At 49.5% G+C, this 23,126-nt stretch overlaps 1 protein-coding gene across 1 annotated transcript in view; it reads left to right on the forward strand.

The window, feature by feature from the left end:
• The window catches only part of CDK5RAP2 (CDK5 regulatory subunit associated protein 2), a 189,426-nt gene that overhangs the window by 64,866 nt on the left and 101,434 nt on the right, over positions 1-23,126 (forward strand). The window contains exon 12 of the mRNA XM_056138589.1: positions 4,539-4,757. Within this exon, the coding sequence (XP_055994564.1) occupies positions 4,539-4,757 (219 nt within the window). The remainder of the gene's footprint in view (positions 1-4,538; positions 4,758-23,126) is intronic.

Genomic DNA, 23,126 nt, shown 5'->3' on the forward strand with positions numbered 1-23,126 from the left:
TTCACTCATGGGTGAAGCTCAAGGGCCAGATTTTAAATGCCGCCATTGCTGACTCTTAAGAGTTGGGTATTCATTGATCATTTACTCTGTGCCATGGAAAAGATGCGTCCAGAGTCGCAGGTTCTTCGTCCTCTTAACAACTTCTTCGCCGCTCTTGAAGGCATCTCATGCCGCTCTCTTCCTCCTGCACAGTTCTGGCGGCAAGTCGTTTGTCATGTTGAGTTCTCGACCCAGGTACACATAGCTGCGGCATTCGGAGATGTTCGTTCTGTTGAGAGCAAATGGAATGTCAGGAACTAGTTTTTCATGAATATTGTCTTGGTGAGATTCAGCTGCAGTCCGACCTTTCCACACTTGTGGTCGAAGTTGGCCAGCATTCATGCCACTTGGTGTTGTTAGAATGATGTTATCAGTGAAGCGGAGGTAGTGTAGTTGCTGACCGTCTATCTTCACTCCCATTTCTTCCCATTCCAGTCGTTGCATGATGCTCTTGAGGTTGGCACTGAGGAGTTTCGGTGAAATGGTATCACCCTACCGAACCCCTCTCTTGACATGGATGATCACTTTCTTGTAGAATGGTGAGATCCTGGTAGTGAATCCGTAATACAGCTCATGGAGGATCCTGATGTACTGAGTTTGAATGCCCTGTTTGGCTAGGGCTTCGATGACCACTTCCATCTCAACAGAATCAAAGGCCTTCTTTAAATCAATGAATGTTAGACAGAGCGGCATCTTGAACTTGGAGACTCAGGCTGAGCCTCATGCATGAGTGAAGCCCCACAGAACTTTGTGACCTTGGACTCCAGGCTCAGTGGGACCCGGAAACAGAGATTCTCTGCCTGCTTCCACCAATCTCCGGTGACCCAGGGATCACACCCAGAAGACCCACCCTGCTGGTGCCAGATAAACACTTCATCGACCGACCTCCACTACCTCCACTACCTAGCCGCCACTGTGCTCCAGGCTGCTTTCCGGACACATCATAAGACATTTAATAACCGTTTTCCATAATTACTGCACCATATTTGATGGGGTTCATCAAATGAACCATGAAAACACCTGTAAGGGTGATTAGATGCTGCCCTAAAAGCCTCTATTCCTCTCGGAGAGCCCGACAAGCTACTGAAAGTATCCCGCTCGCATGGCAGAGCCTGGCAAGCTACCCGTGGCGTATTCGATATTCGAGATATATATATATATATATATATCAGCCCATACACTTAAGTGATGTGTATATATATATATATATATATATATATATATTAACCAAACCATTTTTTTTGTTTGGGGGCCACACCCAGCAGTAATTAGGGATCACTCCTGGCTCTGCATTCAGGGATCACTCCTGGCAGGGCTTTGGGGACCCTACAGGGCTCTGGAGATTGCACCCAGGTGGGCCGCATGAGAGAAAAGTGACCCACCCACTATCCTATCTCCCTAACTCTCTAAAATATTATTTTTATTAGGAGGAATAGAGTGGATTTAAATGTGGAATGCTGTTCACTAACTGTAACCTTGGGCAGGATATCCAAGCTCTTCCAGACTGCTTGCACGTTGGAATTCTTCAAGCTTGGGTTTTTAAAGAGACTCTGTCATCGTTATTTACACGATGATTTCACACAGCTTTCATTCCTTTATAATGCTTATTATTTTTAACAATAACCAGAGCTGTTCTTTGTTTAACAAGCTCCTGGCTGGTGGTTGTGTGTGTCTCCCTTCCCCCCTGGATCCCCGACCCCCACTCAGTCTTGCTCTTTTCTTGGTGTTAATGAGATCTCTCTTTGCTGCACAAACACAGGTGCAGGAGTGGTGTGAATCCCAGACTTCCGTCCTAGACGTGTGGGCTGATGACAGGCTGGTCATTAAAGTTCTGAGGCTCACTTTAGTGGGGTTAAGTCATCTGTACTCTGCAGAGTTGATGTAAAATAGAGACATAAAGTGTTGAAAAATAGCGGGTAGGGTGTTTGCCTTGCACGCGGCCGACCCGGGCTCTATTCCCAGCATTCCATATGATCCCTGGAGCACTGCCAGGGGTAATTCCTGAGTTCATGAGCCAGGAGTAGCCCCTTTGCATAGCCGGGTGTGACTCAAAAAGGAAAAAAAAAGTGCCTGGTTTAATAACTCTTCAGTTAAAAAAGTGCCTGGTTTAATAACTCTTCTATAACCAGCGCTTTGATGAAAGGTAACTATGGAGGTTGTTCAGTGGACATTTTCCCAGTTTTTCTTGTTTACTTATTTTTCAAAGCTTATTATTCACGGTCATGGTCACGGTCCTCCTGTTGTCATCAATTTGCTCGAGCAGGCCTAGTAACGTCTCCATCATGAGACTTGTTACTGTGTTTGGCATATCGAATACGTCACGGGTAGCTTGCCAGGCTCTGCCGTGCGGGCGAGATACTCTCGGTAGCTTGAATTTTTTTTCCCTTCTTGTTTTCTTCCTTTTTTCTTCCTTTTTTATTTTCTTTGATTTTTCTTCCTTTTTATTTCCTTTTTTTCCCTTTCTGGCCACACCCCGTAGTGCTTAGAGTTTACTCTTAGCTGTGCATTCGGGAATCACTCCTAGCGGGACTCCCAGGTGCAGTTCTGGGGTTCGAACTCATTCAGGCCGTGTGCAAGAAAAGTGCCCTGCCCACTGTACTATCTTTTCAGCCTCAACTTTTGGATTTTTTTGAGTTTCAGTCTATTTCAGAGGAGAGGTTGAAGAGTTTGTTTTCTTCTGATTTGAAAGTATCAGATATGCTGCCTCTAACCTCTACTCCCAGCACCCCAGAATACCAAAAAAAAAAAAAAATTAAAATCAGGCAATCAGGAAATCAACCAACCATTCTTAACAGTTTCATGTTTTTGCTTTTGGTTTTCTTACATCCATAGAGGTTTTTTTTGAGATCATTTGCAGCTTGGTCCTTTTATTTTTTTCATATAATAGCTTGACTTGGAAATGTTCCCACATTGTCAATTCTTTGAAAATATAATTTTAAGATTTCATTGTGAGACTTTATGCTGCTTTATTCATTTTCATATTCTTGCAGATTTAAGTTGTTTTTTTATTTTAGTTTTTTTACTGTTGTGGGTGATTCTGTGATGAATGACTGGGTAGAAGGCTTTTTCCCTCTTGTATTTTGTTTTTCCCCCCTGAGATTGAATTCTGGGAATTGAATTATTGGTCTGAGTGTGAACATGTTTATATTACACACATACGCTTGAGATATAAAATCTTTCTATAGGGAATTATTTCAATTTGCGTTCCTGCCATCTTATTTTCTGGTTTTTAGATGCTTGGTCAGTGCTTGAAAAACAACTACGCATCGCACTGCTTTACCATAAACTCATCAGCATTGGGTATATTCATTGAAACAGTTTCTCCTGTTAAGTGATTGCTTGTTTTAGTTTGTTCTTTTCATGCTTATTGGTGAGTTACAACATTTCCTCATGTGCTTGATAATCACGTCTGTATTTTTCTGATAAACTGCACTGAGGAAATAATGATGTTCTTGTCACGTTCATTAGGTCCTTAGACACATTTAATCCTTCAGGGGGCATTGGGGGCAGGGTTAGGTTTAGGGCTTACTTACAGTTCTGCTCAGGGACCACTCCTGCTGGGGTGGGGATCGAACCCGGGCCAGCTGCGTGTAAGACAAACTCCATACTGTCTCTCCAGTCCCACGTTTTTTTATCCTCTTGAGATGCTGTTGGACAGCCATGCTGACTTCTTTTCCTCTAGATTGCTTTGGATTTGAACCTTCCTATCCCAGAAGAGCACGGCCAGTGCTCTACGCTTCAAACTAAACGCTTTACCTGTTAGAACTAACTACAGTTGTTTTCCAGAGCCTTTATAAAAGCTCACTTACCTTAGAGCATTGGAAGACACATTTGAAAAACACAAGGAAAATATCAGCTGTATTCCCACCACCACTGTTAACGTTCTGTGCTTTTTCTTCCGGTCTTTGTTTTGGGGTCACATTGGGCAGTGCTGAGGGTTTCTCCTGGCTATGCACCCAGGAAATACTCCTGGCAGGTTCTCGGGGGACCATATAGAGTGCCAGTGATCGAACCAGCCGTGTGCAAGGCAAATGCCTATCCCACAGAGCTATAACTCTGGACTTTCCTTCCAGTCTTTAAAAAAAAGGGGGGGCGGGGGGGCTGGAGAGATAGCACAGCGGGTAGGGCGTTTGCCTTGCACGCAGCTGACCCGGGTTTGATTCCTAGCATCCCATATGGTCCCCCGAGCACCGCCAGGAGTAACTCCTGAGTGCAGAGCCAGGAGTAACCCCTGTGCATTGCCAAGTGTGACCCAAAAAGGAAAAAAAAAAACCAACAGCCCTTTACCCAGTTGTAAACATCAGCATCATAACAAGGACTGACCTTACTTTGTGCTAGTGCAGATGTTTGTTTCTTTTGGCTCTTCGGTTCCTGAATGCCATGGGTGTTAATCTCCCTCCCACTCCTCTGCCCTCCTCCACCTAGGTGGAAAAGGGTCCTCCATCCCTTGGGTGCTCGGATGCCCCGGTCCATCTGCCCCTCTCTCCCACTTCCTCCAGGGCTCAGAGGATTACGAAGCGGCGCTACAAGAAAAGGCAGCCCTCCTGACCGATCTGCGCTCGGAGAACCTCAGCAAGAACACGGAGAACCAGAAGCTGCGTCGGAGCATCAAGAAGCTCACGCAGGAGCTGTGTGACGTGCAGCAGGAGAGGGGCAGGCTCGAGCGGGAGCTGGAGGAAGCCCTGGGCGAGAAGAGCAGAGCTGATGGCACCATTCACGTGAGTACCGCGGGGGGTGGGGCTGGGGGTAGTCTGGGCTCTGCTTGTTTCTGGTGTGAGAGAGGGGGTTATCCACTGCTGCCAACACAGGAGCCCCGTCACACTCCTCATCATATCCCTTCGAAGTGACCAGTCACAGCTCCGGGGTATGTTGGCCATTTTCACGCCCATCCACTCAGAGGCATCCATTTGTGGAACCGAGCAGATTCCCAAGTTGGGATCTGGCCCTGTCCCTCCCCTTCCTCCCCTCCCCTCCCCTCCCCACTCTTCCCGACTCCACTCCAAAGCCTGAAAGGATGTTTCCAGCTATTGAGATTAGACTGTGGTGGTTGCTTGGAGTGGGGACACTGGCATCCCTACTTTGATAATCCTCATGCTGATCTGCTGATAAGAGAACTGAAATACATACACGTTAATATGCTTTAAGGAAACCTCGATGAGGGGGCCTTGGAGATAATGTGGGCTAAGGTCCTTGTCTCGCATGCAGCTGACCCTGCTTCCGTTCCTGGCTCTGCATTATTGTCCCCAGCGCCTGACCAGGAGTAACCCCTGAGCACAGAGCCAGGAGTAAGCCCCAGGCACTGCCAGGTGTCAACTGAAAAGCCTAAAACAAGAAAGGAAAAAAATTAGTGACTGTTAAAGGGGTGATGGTGGAAATCTAGAAAAATAGGAAAGTGTCAGCTATAATTTCAGTGTCCTCACAGGGTCTGTGTTTCGGTGTCACTGTCTTGTTCTGCACCCGGGCCCCAGTCTAATCAGGCTAATCCCCGTTCTGTGTCCTGCAGCCCCTCCCTCTGTCACTTGGAGGTCTCCTGACCCACACTGTGGGGGCCTCCCAGTGAATATGTTGACTGATGTGCCCTTTTGCTCCGAATTTTAAGTCCCTTCCCTGTTGGACATTTTGGCTCTTGAATGCCACAGTCTTTGGGCATAAGTGCATATTCTCTTGAAATCCCTAGGTTAGATTCTGAAGAGTGAGATTATTTGCTCAGATCTTCAAATGTTTAATGTAATATGTAAATATATCATTTGAAAGGGGCTGTTACTCTTGTCAAGTGTTTGAAACAGCTGCCTGAGATTACATCAGTGGCTTTGCTCTAAAATACATACTTCTTCCTCTGTTGTCAGAGTTGTTGGTCCTGTAATTCACTTGTCCCCGTAACCCTAGGGCTTCTCCAGGGACTTGGGACTGCTGTTGCTAAGAGGTAGGAGCCCCCCAGTGTGTCCGGGAGTGGGAGAAGGATGCAGTGACAGAGAGTTCAGGGAGAAGTACACTGTGGTGTGGGTGGGGTTTTTTTTTTCCTTGTTACTGTCACTGCCACTGTCACTGTCCTCCCATTGTTCATAGATTTGCTTGAGCGGGCACCAGTAACGTCTCCATTGTGAGACTTGTTGTTACTGTGTTTGGTATATCGAATACACCATGGGGAGCTTGCCAGGCTCTGCCATGCGGGCGGGATACTTTTGGTAGCTTGCCGCGTTCTCCGAGAGGGATGGAGGAATCGAACCCGGGTCGGCTGCGTGCAGAAGAAATTTGCTTAAGGAAATGTGAGTGGAGAGAAAACGAGACCCATGCTCAAGAGAGAAAGCGGGTTTCCCTAGAGTAGAAAGAGCTGGCTGGGAGCCTTTGGCGGCGAAAGAAGCCCCATGTGGGCGAACACGGGGGAAAGGGAGCAGGACTGCGCAGGTGACAGGCTGCTGGGAGGATGGAGAGGCAGGTGCTCTCGCTGACTCTGAAAGCTGGCTTCCTGCTTGCATCTGTGGCCCTCGCCTCCGAGTGTCTGGACCCGTGACCGGGGGCCTGCTGGGCTCCCATCTTGCCTGCTTACTTGGTGAGGAAGGAATTCCCCACACTCAGCCGGGCTGCTGCTGTCTCCCTCAGGATGGCCAGAGGGGCGAGCGAGCGAGTTTGTGTGTGTGTGTGTGTGTGTGTGTGTGTGTACTCTCATCTGCACATACTGCATATGTGCGCACACACACACACGTATGTACCAGAAGGGTGAGTGTATAATTGTACATACATCTGCTTATGTGCAAAACGTGTGTGTACACGAGTATGCATGCACACATCTGCAGCCACAGACCACTTTCCCTAGGGCCATGTGTTTTGGAGGGGGCCCGGTTAATTAGTAGTTGCCCAGTAGTTGCCCCTTCAGGCTTCCTAGAAGACCCAAGCAGCGGCTATGTTTTCCATACTTTTCCGGTTTGCTTTTGGGCCGCACATGGCGATACTCAGAGCCTACTCCCAGCTCAGTGCTTGGGAGTGATCCCTGGCAGTGCTTCGTGGGTGCCAGGGTGCCAGGGATTTGAGCTGGGGCCAGTGGGATGCCAGGCAAGAGCTTTAGTCTTCTTCTGTGCTTTCTGTGTTCTCAAGTACTGACTGGGAGCTTCCCAGCCCCTCCTCCCGACTGGTCTCCAGGGTAGGTGGGACAGTGGCACTTCCTGTGGCAGTGCTGTTTAGCCGCAGGGTCTTTGTTTCTGCAGAAGGCTGTGGCCAGCACAATTCTTGTTTTCAGGCATGTTTGGTTCAGTCCCTGGCACACTCGTCCTGTTGCTGCCCCCCAGGCTGGGGGCGCTCAGGCAGGCCTCTGTTGTACTCCGTAGTCTCCAGACTGTCCGACTCTTCATTTGTCGCTCACCACCCAGAGTGGTTGAGCAGAAAAAAAACATGTTAGGAAAACAGAGAGGTGCTCCAGGGGTTAAGACGCTCGCCTGGTATGTGGCCGATCCCAGATTCCCTACCTGGCATTGCTTAGGGTTCCCGTGCACCACCGGGAGTGGTTGCTGAGCACAGACAGAGCCGGAAGTGAGCCCTGAGCACCCGTACCAAAAGAATATTTCCCCCATTTTCTAAATCAGTCAGAGTCTCAGAATTTCCCCATAGGAAACCACCTCCGTGTTCTGTCTAGGTCTGTGTCCTCTTCACTGCGGGACTTGACTTGAGACACGCTGTGCTGGCCTGTCCCATTGTGTCTGTTCCAGACTCCTCGAGGGCTGCTTTAGGACCAGGAGCACCAAACCTGGTCATGACTCAGCTGAGGCTAGAGAACTCTGCATCCTCCCTGGAAGGTACTTCTCCTTCTGCACAATAAATTCTGGTTACATGAGCTGGAAAAAAAAAGAGACTGCTTTGCTTTTGGCAGAAAGGAGGATTAATACATTTCTAGCAGAGCAGAAGAGTATGTTTTCAAGAATACCAAAGTTGAAATATTCCGATTATTTGAAGCTTTAAGAGTGGCAACTTATTCCTTCCTGTATTTCAGCAACATCTGCCGAGATATATGGAAAGCCATAACATTCAATAAGGTTAAAAGTGTCACTGAAGACACCAGGGTCCAGGAAAAAGGAGGGAGACTGGTGAAATGGAGCCAGAGTGAGAGGGCAGGAGTGTAGCGCGGGTGCCCATCCCGGCACGAAAGAGGGGACTTAACATTCAGACGGCAGCTCCTGGCAGCGAAAGTAGAAAGGGGCAAATTCAGTTCCGAGGTCTCCAGCGTCTGTAAGATGAACATGTTCAGATAAAAGGACAGCTTCTGCCGGCACCAGGGCCTGAGGGAGTGTTGCCTCGGGTGGGTTTTTATAAAGAGTTCTCTGAGCAGTACACAGAGCCTTGCACAATGCCCCTTTCAATAAAAGCAATTTTGCACAGGGCTGGATCAATGTCATCCGAGTTGGTAAGCTTGTAAAGCATTAAGACTTCTGGTTCCCGGGACGGTGTTTAGCTGTGTGCCATTATCCTCTATTCTTGGACACGAGTGGCAGAAATCGGGGCGAATTCTGCAGCGCCACGGATGAGCCCGACGGCTGGCCTTCGCTGTGGCCCCTGGGCGAGTCCCGCTGGGTTGCGTTGTACTGCCTGGATGCTTTCCGACAAGCAAACTCAGCTTCCTTTTGGAAGCAATCACCCCGCCTTTGGCTCCTGCCAGAACCTGCATGTTAGTCTCGTCGTGCCTGCCCCGAGCATCCAGGGGCCATGAGTCCTGGATCAGGGCCTGTGGCCTCCCAGTGTCTGTTCCCACGCACCTGAGTTTCACGCCTTTGAGTATCCGTCACTCCAATTGGTGCTCATTGCTGGTGACTTCAGTGACCTCCTTCTGGTAGGCTCAGCATCAGTTGGGACTTGTGGTTTGTTCACTGGTTTGCTCATTGGGTGACTCAAGGGCATTTATGGAGGTCTTGCACTGGTGCAGCCCTTGGGTAGGCCTGGAGACCTTTGGTTTTTACTTTGGCAATCTTATGGCATCCAGAAAGGGAAAAAAAAATAAAAAGAATGGGGGCTGGAGCAAATGCACAGCAGGTAGGGCATTTGCCTTGCATACATACGGCCAACCTGCGTTCAATTCCCAGCATCCCATATGGTCCCCCGAGCACCGCCAGGAGTAATTCCTGAGTGCAGAGCTAGGAGTAACCCCTGTGCATCGCTGGTGTGACCCAGAAAGCAAGAGAAAAGAAAAGAAAAAAGAAAAGCATGATGGTCTTTGTGGTGGGCACTTTCTGCCTTTTCCTTTTCCCCCTTGAGTGAGGCACCGTGGTTTACAGCACTGTCCCTGACAGGGTATCATGCATTTCGCTTTCCCTCCCTTCAACATCCAGCCCTTGTCCAGAGTGACCACTACCCTCCATTGTTATCACAAAGGAAAAGGTTTCTGTGGCAGAGGTAGGCTGGGGGCCAGGAGGCAAACTGGGGACATTGGTGGAGGGATGTGGACACGGGTGAAGGGATTGGTGTTGGAACATTGTGTACCGGAAACCCAGTCATGAATAGTTTTGTAACTTTGTCACTCACGGTTGTTTAAAGAAAAAAAATCAGGAAAAAAAACAAACCAATTAATGCTCTCCTATCTTAATTTTTTTGTAGTTGTTTGGGGAGGGGGAGCAGGGAAGGGGAGAGAACCCTACTTAGGAGTTACTCCTGGCTCTGCACACAGGGGTCATTCTCTAGAATGCTCAGGGGTCCATATGGGATGCCAGGGATCAAACCCGGGTTGGCTGCATGCAAGGCAAGCACCGTCCCTGCTTTACCATCGCTCCAGCCCCTAAATCCCTTAACTGTTATGCCTCCTGCCCCGCGCCCCCAGCCCCTGTCCTTTCAAGGACCTGTGGGAATAAGCCACTGTACCCGGTGTTCCCGGTGGGGGTCTCAGCTCCTGTGGTCTGAAGCAGGACCGCCACCTGCCTTCTCATGTCCCCGCCTCCATGCCTCCGATGCTGAGGCACCATTCGGCTCCAGGGACTTCGCGCTCTTCTCTGTGTGTTTTTCCTGAAAGGAGACGAGAGAGGTCAATATTTGAGATTGTTCTCCTGGTTCAGGCGCTGTTTATGCTCCTTGGGGGAGGTGGGGCCGAGAGCGGGGCACGGTCTTAACTCTTCTCCTGGATATGTGATGCCCGTGAGACACGGGCCGGCCCCCACCCTCCAGACTGTCTCATAATGCGCTCATCTGTTACCAGACCTGTCATCCGCTCCTCTGACAAACGTGTGCTTCAGTACCTGGGCCCTCGGCTCGGCGGGGACGCACTTGCTGGCGAAAGCCCAGGAATCTAATTAAAGTTGTACCTGTCACCCAGCTGGCTAATCCCGCAGGCTTTGACGGGAGTGGGTTTAATTTCAGGGTAGTTCAGCCCGAACCCCTCTGCTTCTCACTTGGCATTTGTTGATGGATAGCTCCAGAGGAGATTGTGACAGCGGCCAAAACATCTCCGGGTGAACCGTAATCAAAGCCCAGCATTTGGGAGATGGTGTCTCGGGCCCACTGGGTTCGGGCGAAGGTCGTAGAGTTGAGGTTGAGTTTCTTGCACCCCGGGATCAAGGCTTCCTCCTTTTAAAGGAAAAAAATACTGAGCTATGTTCGATACACAATGTTTTATTAGTTTCAGGGTGCAGCGTAACAATTCAACATTTTTATTAAGAGCTGGAGGGATAGCGCAGTGGGTAGGGCTCTCACCTTGCATGTGGCTGAGGTGGGCTCTAACCCTGAGCTTGCCGAGAGTGAGCCGTGAACGCAGAGCCAGGAGTAAGCCCTGTGCGCTGCTGGGTTACCCCACCGTCCCCATCCGCCACCCTCCCAAATCCCAGAATCAAAATGAACAAAAGAAGAAGCTTGACAAACAAATTCAAATTGATACGACCTTGGACACCATTGGTACATATTGCAGAATCAGTTGCCGTAATAGTCTAGTTAACGTCTATCTTCATATTAAGGCTAATTTTTCTCTTGTGATGAGGAATTTGGGGGGAGGCTCCCTAGCAGTGCTTGAGTACCCCAGGGGCCACTCCCTGTATAGAGGCCTGGCGTTTAGTACTTGGGCCTGGGGATTTGCTATTACTGGATCCATGTGCAAGATGTGCACTGCACCCCCTGCCCCCCCCTTGGTGCGCCCCCCCCCCCCCACACACACAACACTATGAGTTAGGGCCCTAGTCTGTGCAGAATTATTCAGAACCACTCTCAGGTCTGTAATGTATTATTATGATTCTGGCCACCGTGCTGTGCATTGCACACTCACACACACACACGCGCGTGCACACATATGCACACGCATACACGTGTCTTACTCTAGGTCTGGAAGTTTGTCCCCCAGTATTTATTGATTACATCCCCTTCCTCTTGCCTTTTCTTTTGTCTTTGCTGGGCCTGATGGTTTGGGGTTAGTGTGGGGGTAGCCCCATCTGCAGTTGAATGGATCACCATCAGAGGTCTGTCTCTGTGAACCCTAGTCTCCTGCGAGAGGCCACATGTGTGGAGGCCTCGGGGCTAGAGTGGGTTTGAGGTTTATCTCTGCCCCGGGCTGGCTGACCGGGGACCCCACACAACCTGCAGTCTCCACTCCTCATCAGAAACAAACAGCCTTGTCCTGTGTCTGCCAGGAGCCTGCCGGAAGCTTTCTTGTCTCCTGCCCCTTCCTGCAGTCCCCTTTTCCGCGCCCGGTTCTCTCCCTCATTTCATTCAGCTGCTGGAGAAGTTTCCTTTGTACACTTAAAGGTAACCACCCAGCCCCTCACTGCGAAGCCTGATAAGGTGGGAATTTGATGAATGAGAACCTTCTCGTTCTCCGTCTGGCCAGATGAAAACCAGCTCGCCCGCTGGGGAGGGGGTGTGCGGGGCTGGCTTGCATCCTCTGGTGTGGTTCGGGCAAGATCGGAATATCTTCTCAGATAACTCACTTTAGGAAGACGACCAGTCCCTCTGCACTGGGAGCAGGACTGAGCCCTGAGCGTTCGCGCATCCCCGATGGCCCCCCTGGGCGCACGGTGAGCACCCTGGCAGTGGCTGCCTCCGGGGCTTTTTTCCATCTGGGGAGGCTTTCGGGTGATGCCCCCTAGTTCCATTGGTTTGGAAGCAAATGAAACAGTTGCCTCCAAAGGACTTGCAGATACCCGAGGATAATGCCATTTCACCATCAGATTGAATGCCAGTCAATGTCGGTGCTTTCCTCCAAGTCGCCGTTCTGGAGGAAGGCCCAGGAGCACAGAGGGCGACGAGACTTGATGGGCAGCCAGGCACAGACGCTGCCAAGCCTGAGGACTTCGTGGGTGCGGCCAGGAATGTGGCTCCTGCAGTGGGAAGGGCATGGGCTCACCTTGGGGTTTGGCCCTCTGCCCCCTTTTTATTGCACGGGTGGAGATTGTTTGGCCGCGCTGTGCCTTCGTTTCTGGATTCCAGCAGAACTGGCGTGCGTGTCTCTGCCTTGTGGCCAGAATGGTGGTGGGTGTTGAATGAGGGGATGGAGGGAGTGGGGCCCACATGCGCCCGTGTGCTCTGGAGGTGGTATTTGGGGAGGATGTTGCTGAGAGCCAGTGGATGAAGGGGGACCGGGGGGAGAGGCAGCACCTGGCAGGAGAGGGCCCAGCGAGTAAAGCAGGCGGGATTGGGGATGTGTGGGGGAGTTGGGTTTTTTGTTTGTTTGTTTGTTTGTTTGTTTTTCCCAGGTGGAGAGCACTAGGGGAGGCAGAGAGGGTGTGATGAATAATCGGGTTGGCTGCAGGTAAGGCTGCAGGCAGGCTGGATCGGGGAATTCTGAATGGCTGCGGGTTCAAGTAGCTGCTTTCTTCTGTTACCTTGGAGTCCCTGCAGGCTGGTTGTTGGGGAACAGTTTTCCCCCCAACAGTGCCCGGACACGTTACGCACCGGTTCTGGGCAGATATGGGGAGAAGGATAACAGGTGCACAGAGAAATACCCTCCAGGGGCAACTGATGACTGTTCACTTTATTGCCAAATACACACATATTTTACAGGGAGTCTCAGCTTAAGAGAATGGTCCAATCACAGAAATGGTACCATTATTGGCCTATCACCTCTCTAACTCTGCTTTGCCCTGATCCAATCCCAATCAAGGCTAGACGCTGCAATTAGGATGACTTGCTAAGCATACGTGACAGTTTCTGTGTCTAGGGCTCATGTGACTAGGAGGTTGAGTGAGGCTCAAGACCAAACCCCCGGTGCTGGCTGACAGCCTGTTCTTGTCAACTTTGCCCAGATACTCCCTCTTGTGAGGTTTTGCTTCTGGGCCGCTTCGCAAGGTTGGGTCTTACCTGCACCAGTGTCTGTCACCATGCTCCGCAGCTGGTAAATGTGGCTGAGGTGATCAGGGTCATGCGTGGGGCTTGGAGAACGGACTCAGGGATGCGGAGAGTATTTGTTGTGGGCTGGGTGAGAACTGAATTCTCAAGAGGGCAGTGGCCGTGTTATTGAGGCACCGGGAGGGCAGGGAGAAGCGCCTTTCTCCTCTCGGCCTGTCTGCACTCCCGCATTCCTCCTCCTTGAAAGAGGACCCGTGGCTAACTTGGTCAGTCTGAGATTGGGGTGTGCCCTGGGCTGCTCGACAAATGACTTCGGGGGTTGGGGTGTAGGGACCCTGTCCCAGCAAGCCACGATTCAGGGCTGGAGAGACAGAGATTAAGGCGCTTTCCCTGCATCCTGCTGACCCCAGTTCTAGCCCAGATGCCGCATATGGGCCCCAGAACACCACCAGGGTTCACTCCCGAGCACAGAGAGAGGAATTGCCCTTGAGCACTGTTGGGTTTGAGTTGCACCCCCTCTCCCCCCAGACTTCCCCTGTCCCACAAAAAAGGACAAATTCCATATTCTTTTTTTTTCTCTTTTTGGGTCACGCAGGGGCTACTCCTGGCTCTGCACTCAGGAATTACTCCTAACGGTGCTCGGAGGACCATATGGGATGTTGGGAATCGAACCTGGGTCGGCCGCGTGCAACGCCCTACTTGCTGTGCTTTTGCTCCAGCCCCAAATTCCATATTCTTTTGTTCTTCTGGGTCCGCCCCGTTGGGAAGGCTGACTTGTTCATGGCCTCATCAGTTTTCTTTTTTCGTTTCTCCCCCTGCCAGTGGAGGTCTTCAATGGTTCTTTTACTCTCAGAACAAGCAACCAAAAAACCCAGTTTTATCAGAAAGTCCCGTGTTGGGAGTAAGAGTGGCAGACACTTACTGGTCCCGTTTAGGGTCATCTCTGCTGTTAACTTCCTCTGAGAACTACTCCTGTTCTGTCGGGAGGATCGCTGTGTCCAGGCCAGGGAGGGTGTGATGTATCCAGGCCCAGAGGATCACTGTTTCCAGGCCCAGGAGGGCTATTGTGTCCAGACCCGGGAGGGTGTGATGTGTCCAGGCCCAGGTTACTGACTGATGACCGGGAGTGTGTGAGCTGGGCACAGAAGGACTGAGCCTGGTGAGTAATAGCAGGTGGCAGGCATGTCCACAGGAGTCAAGCAGTCAGTTAAGGTCAACCTGGCCGGAATTGGTGGGCAGCTAGATGGAAGTGACCCAGTGTCACTTTTTTTTTTTTTTTTTGCTTTTTGGGTCACACCCAGCGATGCACAGGGGTTACTGCTGGCTCATACACTCAGGAGTTACTCCTGGCGGTGCTTGGGGGACCATATGGGATGCTGGGAATCCAACTTGGATCGGCCCATGTAAGGCAAACATCCTCCCCACTGTGCTATAGCTCCAGCCCCCCTGTGTCACTTCCTGATCCCCTGCTGTTATGCTGGATATACACCACCCCCCACCCCGCCCCACCCTGTGTTTTCTCAAGTAGCCTCCAGGAGCCTGGAAAATCTATATTCCCCCACCCACTTACTGGAAACACTCAGAAAGGCTTGTTACTTATCTCATTAGCAGGGGGCTGGGATGTGAGGGGAGGTCTGCCTTTCTTCCGAGCCCAGGCATACTAAAGGAAAGCACCCAAGATTATCAATTTTCAATCCTGATGGTTCTGCTCGGGCGAGACCTGCCGTTTCCATGCCTCCCCCTAAACATTTCTTATGGCACCTGCTGGCTGGCCGTGTTGCCATGGCAGCTGCTTGTCCTCAAGGCCACCTGAGCACACATGTGACCCCCCTGCCCGCAGTGGCCCTGTTACTTTGCGTCTTCTCTGCTGGCTCTTCCTAGGCGGATCAAGATCTTGGGTCCTGCCCTGTTCATTAGAGGAGCCTCGGGGTCTGATGAAGAGTCTGGCGGTCCGAGTCCCTGAGAAATGGTAGCAGTAGCTCAGGCAAAGGGAAGCCTGTAGCACAAAGTGGATTTATCTCCTGTGGGTGGCTTTTTTTTTTTTTGCTTTTTGGGTCACACCCAGTCATACTCAGGGGTTCCCCCTGCACTCAGGAATCACTCCTGGCAGTGCTTGGGGGGCCATATGGGATGCTGGGGATCAAACCCAGGTTGGCTGCATGCAAGGCAAATGCCCTACCCACTATACTATCACTCCGGCCCCTCCTATGGGTGTTAACCCCCATGCCGTTGAGTAGAAAGGGCTCGGAATTTGGGACCAGGTTTGAATTGCAGCTCTGGAATGTCACTTGTTGCAAAGCTTTGCAAAAATCTAGCAACCTCTGTGTGCCTTAGCCTCTGTTCTGTGAATCCAGGATGAATTTACTGGTGTGCTGGCAGTCATTCGGGGTAGCGAGGAGGTATGAATGCCTGGGCCAACATCTGGCTCGTCTCCCGTGCTCAGCAAATAATTTCTATTACTGATGTTTATAATGCCAAGGGCGATTTTGAGCGGTGTCACTTTTCTCCAGGTCCTGATTTATGCTGGGGCCCAGCTGCCCCCGTTATACACAGGTACGCGTGCGCATTAGCTCTGGGGCCCCATTCAGTGGGTTTTGGGTTAAGAGACCCCAATCTCTGTTGTGAGATTCTGGAATGGTCCTTTATCTGGCTTGGGTACATGGGGGAAACAGAACACAATATGAGTGGTCTTTGTTACTTAAATATGCAATAATTCTTTAAAAAATATTACTGTAGTTGAAGTAATATGATTGTCACTGTCACTGTCCTCCCATTGTTCATCGATTTGCTTAAGCGGGCCCAGTAACGTCTCCACTGTAACAATTTTTATTGTGTTTGGCATATTGAATACACCACGGGTAGCTTGCCAGGCTTTGCTGTGTGGGCAAGATACTCTTGGTAGCTTGCTGGGCTCTCCAAGAGGGGCAGAGGAATTGAACTTGTGTCAGCCCTGTTGGCCGCTTGTAAGGCAAATGCCCTACTGCTGTGCTATCGCTCCAGCCCGAAGTAATATGATTAAAGTGATGTTAATAGTTATGGTTTTGGTTTGTGGTTATTCCATATCCAGCGAGTGCCAGAGCCCCTGGTCCATGGGGCTCACCTCTAATCTGCTTCCTCCCTCCTTCCAATGCTTGGTGACCTTAGTTCCATCATCATCTTTGGGTGCTTCTCATTTGTTTGCTCTGTCTCTTTATGGACGACATAGGGCAGAGATTATCTGGTATTCATCCTTCCCTCCTCTCACTTGTTCATGTGACAACCCTCTCTCAAATCCAAGTTGTAGCAAAATACAAGATTTTCCTTACAACTAAATAGTATTCCACTGTCGTGGTATATAGACCATGACTTTTTTTTATCTTCTCGTCTGTCATTGGACATTGGCTTGTCTCCAGGTCTGGGTTTTGAGAACATTGCTGCCGTGATCATGAGTGTGCATACATCTTTCTGAGTTCATGATTCTATTTTTGGGATCAATGACAAAGGGTAGAATTTCTGTGTCATCTTGAGTTTTTTAGAAGTCTTCGTATAAGACCTCTTTTTCTTTGTTGTTTTGGGGGGGAGCACATCTGGCTCTGTCAGGGCTTAATCCTGGCTTTGTGTTCATGGATCACTCCTTGTGGGCTTGGGGGACCATCTTGAGGTGCTGGGGATTGGACCCTGATCAGCTGCATGCACTCTACTCTCTACTCTCTCTCTGGCCCCATACATTTAGGAAGTTCTTAACCTAGGTAGTTCTCAACTTAAATTTTTTTAAGCAGTGAAATGGAGGTTGAAATTGATCGTTGCTGAATACACACGCGTGCACTGGAACTTGGAGCAGATTCCTGGTCTGGGCTGCCAGGTGTATGGTATAAAGGAGGGAACTGAATCTGGGAAATGATGTAGCTGACGGATCAGTGCTCTGCTCACAAATAGTGAACACCTTTACATAGCTTAATTCATGAACACTTTTAAACTTCTTTTCAGTTGAAGCCCCATGATGTATAGTCCTGTTAATAATAGGCTTTAATGCTTACAACACTTAAGTGTCACTCTGTCCCCTGGGCATCTGCTTCCCTCCACCATTGTCTCAGGTCCCATCTCTCCCATCGCCCACCTCCTGGCCTCCGTAAACTCAGTTCTGTAGACTGTTTCTCAGGCTCTGTTGTCTTTGGCCATTTGTTATTTCCCCACTCCTCGTCTCTCTCTATATAATATATAACACTTAAAATTAGAAAGTCAGCACCAGGGCCGGAGACATACAGAGCCTGAGAAATAATCTACAGAACCGAGTTTACGAAGGCCAGGAGGGGACAGTGGATAGGATGGGACCTTGCATGCAGCTAAACGAGGTTCCATCCCTAGCACCGCGTACGGACCCCTGAACATGACCAGGACTATTCCCTGAGCCAAGAGCCATAAGTAAGCCCTGAGCACCAATGGGTGTACACCCCCATCCCCCACCCCCAACCCTACCAAAATGGAAAAAAAAAAACCCAAGCAAACAAAAAACAAAAGCAAGTACGTTCCTTACCCTCTGAGCCTGATTTTTCATCACTTCAGAATGGGAGCAGATCCCACCGACCTCATTCATTCAGTCATGCTGCATCCTAAGTGCTGAATTAACCCCAAGCTCACTGTTTTAAAGCCATCATGATTTTACTCTCTTGTACAACTTTCAGGTCTGGGATTTGGGCATTATTTTTTTTTTATGCTTTTTGGTCACACCTGGCAATGCACAGGGGTTACTCCTAGCTTTTCACTCAGGAATTACTCCTGGTGGTGCTCGGGGAACCGTATGAGATCCTGGGAATTGAACCGGGGTTGGCTGCATGAAAGACTAACACCTTACCTGCTGTGCTATCGCTCCAGCCCCTGATTTTCTGCTTGACGTGGTACATGCCCCTGGAGTTGCTCACCTGGTGGATGGGCATTGTGGTCTGGAAGGTCATGAGGCTTGCGTGGCTGGTGCCTCTCAGGGGATGTCTGGAAAGCGAATGTCAACGGGGACTGTGCGGGAGCACCTGTGTGTCGTCCTTCCCTCCAGCCACCTCAGGGTGGAGGTCCTCTTTGATGGCAATTCCAGGTTCTCAGCATGTTCCCAGAGATGAGCTGGAACCAGGTTCCTGAAACCTGGGCCCCCAGCCGGGCTCAGTGTCTCACTGGCCCCGTTCCCTTGGTCACAGTTGTCATCATGCTGCCCACGGTCAACAGGAGGGGACACCACTGCTGTTGTTTGGAGACAGAGGATTTGTGACTATTTTCTTACTTCCACACTTGCTCCTGTGAGCCAGCTGTCATTCTGCGTGCTAGAGTTGGAGCCATGAGTGACGCCCCAGACTTCCTTCCTGGTGTGGTGGCGCCTCCACGCTGGGCGGGGCAGCGGAGAGTAAGCCCAGTCCACATGTACATTTAGCAGGAGCTTCGTTCCCACAAGCTTTGCTCCCCCGAGCCAGGGGGCTCTCAGGTGCGGCAACTCCTGTGTGTGGCAGCGCCTACTTTTGCCCACTGCCTGTGCCTTGTCGTCACTGTGCTTCTGTTCAGAGCATGTACTTACTCTGCTGAGTAACCCTCCTTCATGGCCTGTGTTTACAGGGTGGGTCCTCCTTGTCTGCCGCCTTCTAATAGCATTTATGGACAGACAGGCTTTGTCCTGGTGGTCTTTCTGAGCCTGGTGGATGTTGAGTTTCTGCATGTATATTTGGTGATGTACACTTCCACCCAGATCCTCCAAATTCCAGTAGGCGGGGGTCACACCCACCACCTGGCCCCCTGGCGCCGTGTAATCCCATCAGCGGCCAAGACTCAGAGACTATAAAATCCAGATCCCGGACGAGAACAGTGCAGTCTTCTGCCCCCGCGCCTGGGTGTTCCTTCTCGGAGCCCCTTGGAGGGGAGCGGGTTGAGCTTTCCTCCCCGCCCCGACCAGGGCTCCGGCAGCCGAAGACCTCCAGGACCAGCCACCACCATGCTGAGACCACTCTCCGCACACATGAAGGTACTGGCAGAGGGACAAAGCCATGCGGGTTCCGGGGCCGAAACCTCCAAGCCTACTCGAATTGGAGTCGAGCATCTTCCACCCAGATCCTCCAAATTCCAGTAGGCGGGGGTCACACCCACCACCACTATAAAATCCAGATCCTGTAGACATAGAAAGATTGCATTCATCTGGGGGATATAAAGTAACAAAGTATGAGATTAATACCCAAGAATAGCTGAGATCAGCACCAGGAGGATTACTCCATAACTTAGAGGCCAGCCGGGTATCCTAGAGGAAAGGGCTGTTCAGATAGAGAAGGGAGCACCAAATAAAGGATGTTTGGAGGATCCTCCCAGGAGGGGAGATGCATGTCGAAAGTAGACTATGGACTGAACATGTTTGCCACTCAATGCCTCTTTTGCAGACCACAACACCCAAAAGGAGAGAGAGAACACAGGGGATTGCCCTGCCACAGAGACAGGGGGGATGGGGGGATGGGGGTGGGAGGGATATTATCCATGGTGGTGGAAAATGGGCACTGGTGGAGGGATGGGTATCTGATCATTGTATAATTGAAACAAAAGCACAAAAAATTGTAAATCTACAACTTTAAAAAAAATAAAATAAAATAAAGGGAAAAAAAAAATCCAGATCCTGGAACCGCGCGGCCGCAAATGCGGCCGCGCGACATCTTATCAAAACCTTTTTTTATGACATCTTATTGTCTCATTACTACTTTGGACAAACTTGCAGGCTATCAAATGTAGCCTGCCCACAGGGCAGAGTCTGGCAAACTCCCTGTGGCATACCAAATATGCCAGATACCAGTAACAATGATGGGTCTCATTCTCCTAAATAGCCTTGAATATAATCTTAGGGCTAGGATGAAAGAGACGTTACTGGGGCCTGCTCGAGGCAATCGACGAATAACAGGATGATGAAATGAAATGAAACACTTGGGTAATTCTTTTTTTTTTTTTAATTGAATTGCCATGAGATACAGTTACAAGCTTTCATGTTTGAGTTTCAGTCATAAAATGATCACCTAAAAAAAAAAAAGATCACCTGGGATCGAACACCAGTGCACATTCTCCCAAGTGTCCCCAGTATACTCCCCCCTCCCCCCTTATGGTTTGCAATATAGATACTGAGAGGCTATCACGTTTGGTCCTTTATCTACTTTTAGTACACATCTCCCATCCCGAACAATTTCTCCAACCATCATTGGCTTAGTGATCAACTTGGGTAATTCACGTTTTCATTAGAAAAAGTCACGTTTTCATTAAAGAGACCGTTCTTGGAGCTTGAGAGATAGTACAGGAGTTAGGGCTCTTGCCTTTCACGAGGCTGACTCAGGTTCTGTCCCCAGAATCCCATATGGTCTCCAGAGCCCGTCAGGAGTGATCCCTGAGTGCAGAGTGAGGAGTAAGTTCTGAGCACAGTTGAGTGTGCCCCCCCAAACGGAAGGAAGAAATAAAGGAAGGAAGATCATTTTTGAACCTACTCTCAGGACTAACGCAAACAATCATTAAGCAGATTATAAACTAGAATTCTGGTGAAATTCTAGAAGTCTGGTTTACATCATGTTGTAAACTAGTGCTTCTACAATAAAAAGTAAGCTGATTAAAAAATTGAGAACCCTGGTGGGAATCTAAGAAACACAAATTCATGCTCTTGTGTGCAGAGCCATGTTATGTCAGTTAAATTAGCAAACATTTAAGAAAACCGGAGTGCTGGTGATGAGAAATGGAAGCATTTAGTTTTGCTGATGGTATCTGTAATCCCTCTGTCTTCTTTGAAGGAAGTTTGCTGATCTGTAGAATAGATTCTCAAAACATATCCTTTCACTTAATTTCACTCAGGCATTTAGCTTAAAAAAAAAAATATATATATATATATATTAAAACTTAGAAAAAAATCCAAAACTTGTTTCACTCCTAGAGGTATTTGCTGAGTTTCCTGTCAGAGCAGATGGTTGCAGGGAGTGGGAAGTAGGTCAGTGATTTCTGATCCACTTACTGAAACGAGTGCTCTAAAGATGATGGTGCGCATTGCCTGGTGCCCTGCTTGCCTTTTGAAGTGACATAAAGGAGTAACAGTGGTCCAAGACAACAGCAGCCCTGGAGAGTTGATCAGCAGAACTTGCTTCCCAGGGTGAGGGGGGGTGGGGGGACCCGGGGGCAGTGGCAGAAAGATGTGTGCACTCTGGAGGTGTGTGTGGTGTTAGGGCGATGTGTCCATGAAACACTTTTGTCAATCACAGGAACTCAACAATGATTCGGTGGAAAATACCAGGGCCAGAGGTAGTTGAGAAGTATCTCTCACCCCTGCAAGGATGCATGGTATCACTTACCTTGTGTAAGGCCAACCCTGCTCCCATCCCTGGCTCCTCCTGGGTCCTCTGAGCATCAGCAGGTGTGGCCCACTCTTCCCTCCCAAAACAAAGGCAAAAAAAAATTCTCTTGACTTTATACTTTTAAAACTTGACTTTGCACGTACATGTGTGTGCATGGTTAGTATTATCATTTCATTGGTATTTTCTCGGTGTGTATCGGAATGAGTAGGGTAAAAGGGGGGAAGACATCAGCCCAAATTGTATTACGGTTGCAAATGAATAAGGACCCAAATGAACCTCTGGGTCCTTGTTCAGTTGAATGGGTTTATTGGTTTGTTTTGTGGGAGAATGGTTGTTGGTTTGTTTCTTTTTTCTCTCATCTCTGCTGTGCCCCCCCCCCATGTTTTTTATCCTTTACTTTAGGATTCTGTTAATGTTGCCTTAGTGTTATTTGTGTAATAAAAAAAGAATCTTCTTAGCTCCCTCTAGAATTGAATTTCTATTTACTGACATTTACAATTCACGATGGGTTCTTGGTCCAGTTGTTTTGGATTAAAGGTCCAGGGCTGTCTTATCATCATGTTTGCCCACGAAGAAAAAAATAACATTTAATTTTTAAAGGGTTTCTTTGTTTCTTTTAAAAGCAACATTACTTTACAAGTACTTACTTTTCTCCCACACATTATCCATGTGGTTTCTCCGCAGTATTAAAATATTTTTAAAAAATCGATAAAAAAATTCACATAATTTTGAAACATCATTCATGATCACGTCAAAACGTGATCATATTTCAGGTTTTGAATCTGTGAGGAGTTTTTTTTTTTTATCTGCTTTTATGGAAAATTTCAGATTCACCCTGAGAGGAGATACCAGTGTTAGGAGTCTTGAACCCCCACCTCACCGCAGCACGTGTGAACTTCGGCACCATCTTTCTCGCAGCTGCACCTGCCTTTGGCTCCCTCTCCATCGCACAGGCCATTTTATTTCAAGTCACTCCAAGACATGATGTTTGTCTTTTTCAGTGTTCCTTTGAGGGGCTCCCAGCAGTGCTCTGGTGGGGGGTGGGGGAGGGCAGGTGGTGAGAATTCCCAGTGATTTCAGCCAACCAGCTGGGGCTCCGCTGCAGCCTGAGCTGGGTTCTGGGGCCACCTCGGTGATGCTTGGGGCGGGGGCTGCCTTGACCGCCTCCTTCTGCCCCCCCTGCAGTGTTGTTGAGAAAAGTTCCTGTCTTGGTGGGGGCGGGGGAAGGGGGGGCGGGGAGAGATAGCAGCTGGGAGAGACCCTGGCACACAGAGCCCGCGAACATCCCTGGTGAAGAAGCAAACACATGCTTCTTCGTTTCAAAAAAGAACATAAATGTCTAATGTTACTCAGATGCCACTTAATGTTTAGATTTCCCTGATCATTGTGAAACTTTGGTTTGTTCGAAGTCAGGAAGCAGCCGAGGCGTGTGGACTTAGCACTGGCTGGCCAGTCCCTTTCATAAAGCGTCCCGCCCCCCCACCTCTCTTCCCTTTGTCGGTGTTTGCTGCAGCTGTCGGGGCCTCAGGGGTC

The sequence above is a fragment of the Sorex fumeus genome, unplaced genomic scaffold (assembly GCF_029834395.1).
Source record: "Sorex fumeus unplaced genomic scaffold, SorFum_2.1 ptg000129l, whole genome shotgun sequence".
Classification (NCBI taxonomy): domain Eukaryota; kingdom Metazoa; phylum Chordata; class Mammalia; order Eulipotyphla; family Soricidae; genus Sorex; species Sorex fumeus.